Source organism: Sminthopsis crassicaudata, chromosome 4 (genome assembly GCF_048593235.1).
Source record: "Sminthopsis crassicaudata isolate SCR6 chromosome 4, ASM4859323v1, whole genome shotgun sequence".
NCBI lineage: Eukaryota > Metazoa > Chordata > Mammalia > Dasyuromorphia > Dasyuridae > Sminthopsis > Sminthopsis crassicaudata.
In genome coordinates this window covers 351,372,791-351,383,819 of record NC_133620.1, presented here as the reverse complement: position 1 = coordinate 351,383,819, position 11,029 = coordinate 351,372,791, and the positions used below count along the sequence as shown (strand labels likewise).

At 42.2% G+C, this 11,029-nt stretch overlaps 1 protein-coding gene across 1 annotated transcript in view; it reads left to right on the top strand.

Moving 5' to 3' along the window:
- Window positions 1-9,627, top strand: part of CCR7 (C-C motif chemokine receptor 7) — a 17,187-nt gene extending 7,560 nt beyond the window's left edge. Inside the window, exons 2-3 of the mRNA XM_074261454.1 lie at window positions 1,396-1,445; window positions 7,557-9,627. Coding sequence (XP_074117555.1) covers window positions 1,396-1,445; window positions 7,557-8,621 — 1,115 coding nt within the window. The 3' untranslated portion in view covers window positions 8,622-9,627. The remainder of the gene's footprint in view (window positions 1-1,395; window positions 1,446-7,556) is intronic.
- The last annotated feature ends 1,402 nt before the right edge of the window (window positions 9,628-11,029 follow it).

Genomic DNA, 11,029 nt, shown 5'->3' with positions numbered 1-11,029 from the left:
TAGGAAGGAAAGAATGAACAAAGAAAGGAAAAGGAAAGGAAAGAAAAGACAAGAAAAAGAAAGGAAAGAAAAGAAATTGAGGCACGGATATGGGAAGTACTTGCCCACAGGAACACAAGGTACAAGTGTCAAATTCAAATGTCAGGTTAAGTGACTTTCCATCCATCCCAGGTTTTCCCCACTACCTCCCTATCACCCCCTGACTTAATCCTTTCTCTTAGTTCCTGGGGGGGGGGGGTTGTCATAATCCACTTTAATATAAGAAGGGATAAGACTCTAGCTAAAAGCAACATTGTTTCTGATTGGGTATAGAACTGAGAGACCCCTGGGCTTCAGCCTTCCCCATCTAGAGGTTAAGGAAGTAAGTAAACCCAGTCACCTCACCCAATTTCATTCATAAATGTATTTCCCAGAGCCACCCAGCAGGGCTCAGGAAGGACCCAGAGCATCTGACTGGTGACATATAATTTCTGCAGCAGCACTTGGGCCCAGGGGACCTTGGATAACTATTTTGAGCAAAATTTCAGTCTGGCCCTGGCTTTCTTGCATCCCTGCCTCTCGACTATGGGCTATGGAGAGTAGATAAGTCAGTCAATTCTAGCTAGCTAGAACTGGGCCTAGGAATTTCTTAGGGGGGATTGAAGTAGCCTCCAAGTGGTGGGGAAGGGGCCCTCTACTCCCCTTGAAGAGCTGGACCAGGACTGGGATACAGAGCCGGCTGTTGAGAGGGTAGGAGGAGGAGAAGGAGAGAGCAAGGGGAGTGGGCTGGGCTGCTGGCCAGGTATTTGCAGGCACAATCTGGTTCTGATGTTCTGTCTCAACAAACACAATACGTAGTAGCAATGCCCGTGATGAAAGTTCCCAGCATCTCTTCCCCTCTCCCCTCTCTCTAATAAGGAACAGGAGAACATAGCAATAAGAGCTGACATTTACATAGCACTTCAAGCTTTGCAAAAACTCTTTCCATGCATGATCTCACTTGATCCTCAAAACAACACATAATACTTGGGGATAGGGAAAGGGGAGGGGAAGAAATGATATTAAGAAGAAAATGTGGTATAGCAGGAGTTGTGAACTGGGAGCCAGATGTGTTAGGGAGCAGGATTTGGAATCCATGTCTTAATTTTCAGTATTTCTACTATGGACCCACTCTCACCATGGGGATCCATGAACTTAAATGTGAATATTTATTTCATATAGTTTCCCTTGTTGGTCTATTCATTTAAAAGCATCGTTCTGAGGATTCCACCCTTCCATAATCTTCACCAAACTGTCCAAAGGATCCATGATATGAAAAAAATTAAAAACATCTACATTATACTGCAATTTCTTAGTCACAGATTTACCCAAATCTTCCCAAGCCAACTGATAATACTATGTTTTTGTCTTCTACAGGAAAAGGAATGCGGAATATAATGGTGGTGACTCTGTTTGTCATTTGTCAGGTGAGTTCCCCACCATGTCAATGGTAGGGAGTCTGATGGAGAGCACCTTAGATTAGAGGGTAATAATAGAATTGTTTTACAACTGCACCCTTAATTTTCATTCTCTCTGCTCCCTAAACTGGAGAAGTCACACAAACCTGGGTCATATTTCTTCATGTTTTTTCATGGGGGAAGAATCAATCAATCAATCAATCAATACCTTGTGTCCTTTCAGAAAGAAGCAGTATTAAAAAGATATAGATCATAGGATGAGGGATGTCGAGAGTCTTTAGAGGTCATATAGATCATCCACCTCATTTTGCAGATGAGAAATGGTGGGCCAAAGAGAGAAGAAAGGTGACTTGCCCATCATTCGAACCCAAGCCTTTTGACTGTAACCCAGCCCCCATTTCACTGCACCACCAAGGACAAAACTCTTATGTTTTCACTCACAGTCACACACACACTTAATTGAAGGCTAGGATTATAAAAATTCATGTGGGCAAGGGGGTAGGGGTAGAAGAAGGGAACATATTTTTAGTCTGATAATCCAAGTAAATCTTAGTGACCTCAAGTTTTCCATATTTCATATTCATTGTTCCGATTTTTCTCGCAAAATGCATCTCTCAAATCTCAGTTTCTCATTCATGAAATGGATAGAATCAACCCAAACTCTCTAGATAGGGTGGGGAAGGTAGAAGAGGAAAAAAATTTGAAAAAACCACAAAACTACTTCGTTGAACATAGGGCAGGATTTATAATCATTATCATTTCATCACTGGCATTTGACACTGACATTTTACACTGTTCTGTCCATTTATGTGTCAGTTCCCATTTTATAGATTCAATTCGATATAAATATTAAACACCTACTATGTGTCAGGCACTGTGCTGGGTGTTAAGGATTCAAAGACAAAACCAAAATAGAACTTGCTCTCTAAGGGCTTATGTTCCAGAAGAAGAAACTGATCTCAGATGAGGGAATTGAGCTCAAAAGAAACCTTATTAATCAGGTTAATCTTTGTGTTTGGATTCCTTTGGCATTGTAGGATCCCTAGAAACCCATTTTTAGAAGAATGTTTTTTAAAATAATTGAAGGAAATAAAAATAAAGATGTCATTTTTTCACACTCAAGTTTATTGCCTTACTTGATCCCAAATCTAAGTTCAAAAATCACTGATTGACTCCAAGTCTCGTGTATAAGTGAATGCTGATAGTTCACAAGAAGGTCTTGAGGAAATGAATGGAGTAGACACAGAGGGCTGCCCAACATTAGAATGAATCAGATAACACAAACTTGACTCTCAACATATCCAGGTAAACAGAGCAGCATCTTTCCAAGAACAAAGCCCAAAATTCAATCTCTAATCATGGTCCATTACTGAAAGTCCAGAGGACTTCTGGCATTTGGGATCCACATCTTTGAGAGCAGCCTTGTTTCCCTTACCCCCCAGCTCCCTCTCTCATGCTTGTGCCTTTGATTTAGGGTGAACACAGTACCTGTCTTCAAATATTTGTTGGGAAGTTGGATAGAAGAATTAGTTTTGTCCAGATTGTCCCCAGTGGACAAAACTAGGTAAAGTCAGGGGGATTGGCAAATTTCTGTTCAATGGAAAAAAAAAAAAGATCATTCTCCCAAAGGGGAAAGGGTTGTCTTGGAAGGCAATGGGTCCCCTCTCTAAAGATTGCCAAACAGAGACTAAGGGGCAAGTTCTTGGAGGTGCTGTAGGGATTATTATTCAGGTAAATGTAGGCCTAGCTGGCTTCTGAAGCCCCTTCAAGTTCTGAGATTTTATGATTCTTCTGTCTCTTATTTTAGGGTTGTGAGCAGTTATATTTCTGGCAGTGAGAGTTGAGAGACTGGGGTTTAGGGGAGGGGGGAGGATTGAGAGAACAGGAGTTGTGGCTTGTATTTCCCTCCTACATGAGGGAGTCGGCTCAGGTGGAACAGGATGTGGTGCGTTGTGAGCTGCTACAGCAGCATTATACAGGGAGAACCTGAGTTAAAAAAAAAGAGGAGCTGGAGAAAGAGGAAGGGAGGGAGGAGGGCCAGGGAGCCCTCTGTTCAGGGAGAGGATAGAAGGGGGAGCCAAGCTGAGAGGGTCAGACCAAAGGACGGGCTAAGGAGTTGGGAAAGGGAACACAGAGGCTGGGGCTTGGGCAACCCCAAGTTTCTGAAGATTCTGATCCCTTGGAATGTACTCCTCTGACTGAGAAGTTGGTCATACCTACTTTAAGAATGGCCTGGGATAGGGGAACGAGTGAGTGATGACTTTGATGGGAAGCAGAGTAGCAAATAGGTGGACCAGAACAGCCATGTTGATATTCTATCTCCAATTCTTCTTAGCTATACAATCTTAGGCAGGTCATCTCTCTCTTTTTTTTTAATTTAATTTTATTTATTTTTTTATAATTATAACATTTTCTTTGGCAGTACATGTGCATAGGTAATTTTTTACAACATTATCCCTTGTACTCCTTCTGTTCCGAATTTTTCCCCACCTTCCCTCCACCCCCTCCCCTAGATGGCAGACATTCCCATACATATTAAATATCTCATAGTATATCCTAGGTACAATATATATGTGCAGAACCGAATTTTGTTGTTGTTGTTGCAAAGGAAGGATTGTATTCGGAAGGTAAAAATAATCTGGGAAGAAAAACAAAACAAAACAAAACAAAAATGCTCACAGTTCACACTCATTTCCCAGTGTTCCTTTTCTGGGTGTAGCTGATTCTGTCCATCATTGGTCAATTGGAATTGGATTAGCTCTTCTCTATGTTGAAGATATCCACTTCCATCAGAATACATCCTCATACAGTATCATTGTTGAAGTGTATAATGATCCCCTAGTTCTGCTCGTTTCACTCAGCATCAGTTGATGTAAGTCTCTCCAAGCCTCTCTGTATTTCTCCTGTTGGTCATTTCTTACACAACAATAATATTCCATAATATTCATATACCATAATTTACCCAACCATTCTCCAATTGATGGACATCTACTCAATCTCCAGTTTCTTGCCACTATGAAAAAGGGCTGCCACAAACATTTTGGCACATACAGGTCCCTTTCCCTTCTTTAGTATTTCTTTGGGATATAAGCCCAGGAGTAGCACTGCTGGGTCAAAGGGTATGCACATTTTGATAACTTTTTGGGCATAATTCCAGATTGCTCTCCAGAATGGTTGGATTCTTTCACAACTCCACCAACAATGTATTAGTGTCCTAGTTTTTCCACATCCCCTCCAACATTCATCATTATTTGTTCCTGTCATCTTAGCCAATCTGACAGGTGTGTAGTGGTATCTCAGAGTTGTCTTAATTTGCATTTCTCTGATCAATAGTGATTTGGAACACTCTTTCATATGAGTGGAAATAGTTTCAATTTCATCATCTGAAAATTGTCTGTTCATATCCTTTGACCTTTTATCAACTGGAGAATGGCTTGATTTCTTATAAATTAAAGTCAATTCTCTGTATATTTTGGAGATGAGGCCTTTATCAGAACTTTTAACTGTAAAAATGTTTTCCCAATTTGTTACTTCCCTTCTAATCTTGTTTGCATTAGTTTTGTTTGTGCAGAAACTTTTTAATTTGGTGCAATCAAAATGTTCTATTTTGTGATCAATAATGATCTCTAGTTTTTCCTTGGACACAAACTCCTTCCTCCTCCACAAGTCCGAGAAGTAAACCATCCCATGTTCCTCCAATTTATTTATTATTTCGTTCTTTATGCCTAAATCTTGGACCCATTTTGATCTTATTTTAGTATGTGGTGTTAAGTGTGAGTCCATGCCTACTAATTCTGCCATACTAATTTCCAGTTTTCCCAGCAGTTTTTGTCAAATAATGTTATCCCAAAAGTTGGGATCTTTGGGTTTGTCAAACACTAGATTGCTATTTTTATTCACTATCTTGCCCTGTGAACCTAACCTATTCCACTGATCAACTGGCAGGTCATCTCTTAAAGACATCTATAAATGAAGGGCTTAGAACAGATAAGCTCTAAGTCTAAGCTATCTTCCAGCTCTAGAATTCTCTGATATTGTTATTTGACTTCTATGAGACTCAATTTCCTCGTTTTGTATTCTCTTATATCTTATGAATATTGGGAAATAATATTCTGCAAAAAGAATTATTATCTCTTCAACATAAAGAAGATCCAACTCACTTCCAGTTGATCAATGATGGATAGAGGTAGCTACACCCAGAGAAGAAACACTGGGAAGTGAATGTAAATTGTTAGCACTAATATCTGTCTGCCCAGGTTACATGTACCTTCGGAATCTAATGCTTATTGTGCAACAAGAAAATGGTATTTACACACATGTATTGTATCTGGGTTATATTGTAACATATGTAAAATGTATGGGATTGCCTGTCACCGGGGGGAGGGAGTAGAGGGAGGGGGGGGATAATTTGAAAAAATGAATACAAGGGATAATATTATAAAATATATATATAATAAAAATTATTTTAAAAAAAGAATTATTATCATCAAAATACCAAATAAAAGAACTCAAAGAGACTCATCCCTCCCCCTACTATTGGGCCAGGAATGCAGTTAGTCCAAGCCAAGCTAAACCAGCAGCATTTATGAAGTGACTACTAATTATAAGTCATTGCAAAGTAAATAAATAAATAGAAATCTGCCTTCAGGAAGCTAAACTAGAGCTATTAGGCTAGAGTCTGAGCTTTGGCCTAGAATCCTGGGTTTCAAGTTAGATTGCTATTTTTGCTAGTTCTCTAGGTTTCTCTGAGATCCCAACTTCAGGGCCCTCTTGAATGCTCTGCTTCACAGCAAAATATATGCCCTCCCCCTCCTCCATAAAATAACTGAAGGCCATCTGAACTCTCCTAGACAGATGAGTCTAAAAAAAGATGAATTAGCCACTGGATTCCACAGAGTGGGAAAAGTGTGTAAGATACACAGAAAAAGAGAAATAATGTGTGAGTGAGTTTAAATATGAGTAAGAAAGAGAAAGGGAGAGAGAGAGACAGAGAGAGAAAGAAACAGAGAGACAGAGGCAAACAGAGACAGACAGAGAGACAGAGACAGAGACAGACAGAGACAGAGAGCGAGACAGAGAGAGAGACACACACACACACAGAAAGAGAGCAAGACAGAAAAAGAGTGGTACAGAAAGAGACAGAGAGAGAAGGGGAAAACCTCCATTTCCTTTTTTGAGCACACACATCTGGACTGGGGAAACAGAGAAGGATTGACAGATAAGGTAGACACAAGTGCTAGGGCAATAGGAAAGGAAGAAATATACATCCATCCCCACCAAGTTGCCCCTGTCATTCATTCATTCATCAAGTATTTAAATATATAGCATATGTTAAAGGCTATAAATAGCACAGTGTCTGGCATATAGTAAGTTCTTAATAAATGCTTCATCAATCTATGCTATATATTTAAATCTTTGCCATGGAATAAAAATAGCTGACACTTATCTAGTGCTTTGAGATTGGTAATGTGCTTTTTACTATCATGTGTGTGTATATATATATATATATATATATATATATATATATATATATATATATATATATATATATCAGGCAGGTACTCCATTTTACAAAGGAAGAAATTAAGGCTCAGAGAAGTAAAGTGACCTTTAGTTTACTAGTAACCTCATGTCTGACAAAATTGGGATTTGAACTCAGATCTCCTGACTCCAAAATCTATTATGTACCACCCTGAAATCACTCTCTAATTATTTAGTAGCCTTATTATACAGGGCCATGTATTGGGTGCTTTAGGGGAAATATTTTGCTATTTTTATTGATTTATTTATTTTAAATATATTTATTATTTTGAATTCTGTTTGCATAAAGGAAAAAGAACCTACACTCTCAAAATACTTCCTTCTAATCAGGGAAACGATATAAATATCCATGCTTTGGAAATGACAACTAACCACTCCCAGAGTAACCTATGGATTAGTAGAAATTGAGTTTCAATCTATGAGTGGTCAAAGGAAGTTCAATCACTTGCTCCAGTTCCTTGACCTCCTGCCAGATTTTTAAGTAAAACTTTTTTTCCTTTTCCACCATTTACAATCCCCAGAATAAACCAGGTATTTCCCCTTTTTCCCCCTGCTTCCTCCCTCCCATCCCACCCCCAGGTCTGCCTGTGCTATGATGGGGTCACCGATGACTACACTGACGAAAACACCACGGTGGACTACAGCCAATTTGAATATCTTTGCTACAAAAAAGACGTCCGGGATTTCAAAGCCTGGTTCCTGCCCACCATGTACTCAGTCATCTGCTTCGTGGGCCTTCTGGGCAATGGGCTGGTCATGCTGACCTACATATATTTTAAGAGGCTCAAAACCATGACCGACATCTACCTGCTGAACTTAGCGGTGGCCGACATCCTTTTCCTCCTGACCCTGCCCTTCTGGGCAGTCAGCGCTGCCAAGTCCTGGATCTTCGGCCCTATCCTCTGCAAAGCCGTCTACTGCACCTACAAAATGAGTTTCTTCAGCGGCATGCTTCTGCTGCTCTGCATCAGCGTGGACCGCTATTTCGCCATCGTCCAGGCTGTGTCCGCCCACCGCCACCGAAACCGCATCATTCTCATCAGCCAGATCTCCTGCTGCGTGGTCTGGATGCTAGCCTTCCTCTTCTCCACCCCAGAGCTGATCTACAGCAACGTCCTCAAGAATGGCCGCTGCTCTCTGGTGACCGAAGACCTGGAAACCTTCACAACCATCATCCAGGTGGCCCAGATGGTGATAGGCTTCTTAATCCCGCTGCTGGTCATGTTCTCTTGCTACCTCGTCATCATCCGCACGCTGCTGCAGGCCCGCAACTTTGAGCGCAACAAGGCCATCAAGGTCATCATCGCCGTGGTCATCGTCTTTATCGTCTTCCAGCTACCCTATAACGGCGTGGTCCTGGCCAAGACCGTGGCAGCCCTCAACAAGACTTCCACTGACTGTGAACACAGCAAGCAACTGGACATAGCCAGCGACGTCACCTACAGCCTCGCGTGCCTGCGCTGCTGTCTCAACCCCTTCCTCTACGCCTTCATCGGAGTCAAGTTTCGCCAAGACCTCTTCAAGCTTCTCAAGACCTTTGGCTGCCTCAGCCAAGAGCGCCTCCTAAACCTATCCTCCTGCCGACAGAACCGGCGCTTCTCCATGAGCATGGAGGCGGAGACCACCACCACCTTCTCCCCTTAGAGAATCACCTCCCCGACTCAACCCATCCCCAAGGACCCCATCCTGCCCCAAGTGGCTAAGCTGCTTCGACAAGTTAACACCAAGAATTTCCAAGCTGCTAGGGTTGGAAGAGGGTCACTCTCTCTTCTTCTTCTCTCTCTCTCGCTGATATTTCATCGTAAAAGGATTTTCTTGGTGTTTCAAGCAGAGAAAATCCCCCACCTGAGAAGCCAGCCTGAACCAACCACATCAACCCCAACAAAAGGGAGAGAAGAGGTGTATTGAGAGCTAACGCAAGAGTTCAGGATGCTTGGGTTATCCTCAAGATCTAAAAGTGAGAGTTGGGAGTGGCCTGGGTCTAGGAAAGGGCTTAGTGGGGTGGGGGTTGTGGGGAGATGAGGTCTCAGAATGAAACTACTCTTGGATGTCAGAAGAAAAAACCACTCTTCAAAGCCGTCCCAGAGGGCTGAAGCCAATTTCCCCAAAGAATAAGACTATTTTAGCTAGACTAGAGAGAGAATAAACTGTGCTTTGTCTTAGGGAGAAAAGTTATAAAACTTGATTCCACCCCTTACCTCTATCCCCTTCCCTTTGGAATTCTGAAAGAAGATACCTTCTTTTCATCACCATCTAAGATGCAACTTTCAGTCACACGTGAACCTGACTCTGTTTGCAGAGCGGGGTAGGGTGGAGTGGGATTACTTCTGCAGGTCGGAAGATTTTCCAAGGCAAATCTGCTTTTTCCTGTCCTGGCCTGTGGAACTAGGTTGGGGTGCACTGAGCCCCCAATCTCTGTTTGGCTCCAGGCAGGAGGAGAGCAGGAAAACAATGCTGCCTACTCAAGTTCCAAAAATGTATTCCCCTGTCATCTTTAAAATGGGCAGAGGAAGATTTTTGTCATACTCAGCTGAGCATCAGCTTCTATTTCATTAGAAAAACATTTTCCACATAGACAAAAATAAATGTTTTCCCTTAAGAAAACAATAGTTTTTTTCAATAAAAGAGGACATGTTTTGCAAACTGCAAATGAGAAGGATTCTAGTTTTGCAATCAGCCCAGCCATGCCCCCCCTGGGTTCTTCCTTCCAGACCCATTTCTTCCCCACATGGCCTAGAAACCCAGGTTTATGATCTCAACAACTGATAGTTGTTACTGTCAGGAACCAGCTGCCATAACCAATGATCCATATCACCTTGGAGTGAGGGAGGAAGTAGAGCTGATAAAAGGCCCTTCTTCTGAAACCTGAAATGGAACTAGGTATCATCTTATGGACTCTCTAGACATCTACCCACTAGACTGATTTAAGACTTGGTAAGGAATGCCCAGATTCCCACGGTAACTAGAATTTGTGGGAATTCTGTGTCTAGGGAATTCTGTTCCTGAAAATAAATATTCCCCCATGCTCCACAATAATCCAGTATCCTGGACAGATAGAAAAACAGTCATAGCTTTACCTTGAGACTTTAGTAAATATGGGAGAGGGAGAATTCCAAACTGTCATTTAAGCACCTGCTTGGTTTACTGATTCTTCTTCTACCCTCAGTCTTTGGTATCTCAGGATTGGAGCTTCTTCTTAGGGATATGGAATGGGATCCACATATACTATGGAGTTAGGAATATCCTGGGGAGAGGTACCCAGTATTTGACCCAAGTCTCCTCAGTCCATAGACAATGTTAAAATGAATCTCATGCCAACAACACTCACTGTAAATCCACAGCTCCTCTGCAGAGCAGGACTCCACTGTAGGTAGGCAAAGGGCAGTGGACCCTACTTCTGCAAATGTACTGTGGAAGTGGGGGGAGTGGGACAGGGCCATTTCAATGCTGCTCTTATAATTGTCTTAGACCTCGTTTCTGCAGGGAGAGTCTATTATTTCAATGAAGGGGAAGGGGAAGAAGGGGAGTGAAGGACCTTTGTAGACACAGTGATGTATGAACACGGGGCTGGGAACACTGAGGGAAGGGGCAGGAGAGCCAGGTGACAAATGGAGAAGAAATATTGGGAGGCTTATGGAAACAGTCCTGTTCATCTATTTTTCTAAGGAGAAAGCAGAACTGTTTAAAATGAAGCCTGTCTGGTAATGAGGCTCATTCTCTAATCTCATAACCACATTACATTACTCTCCTCTGGGGATGGATTGAGCCAGAGAGCACAATTTGTCAGTGGCTCTCCAGGCCTGCGAGGCAACTCCAGGAGAGGAATGATCCAACACACAAAGTCCCTCCGCTAGGGAACCAACTTGGCCGTAGCAGCATTAAATATTAAGAGGCTGCTGAATCTGTCTGTGTGTGTATGTGTGGATGTACTGGCGTGTCTGGGTGCTGGGCAAAGTGGTTGAGGTGGTACCTCACATGTATCTGAGTCTGTGGGTACAGAAAGTGGCTTCCACCTCTCTCTGTGAGACAGTCAGTGCGTGTGCACACGCACT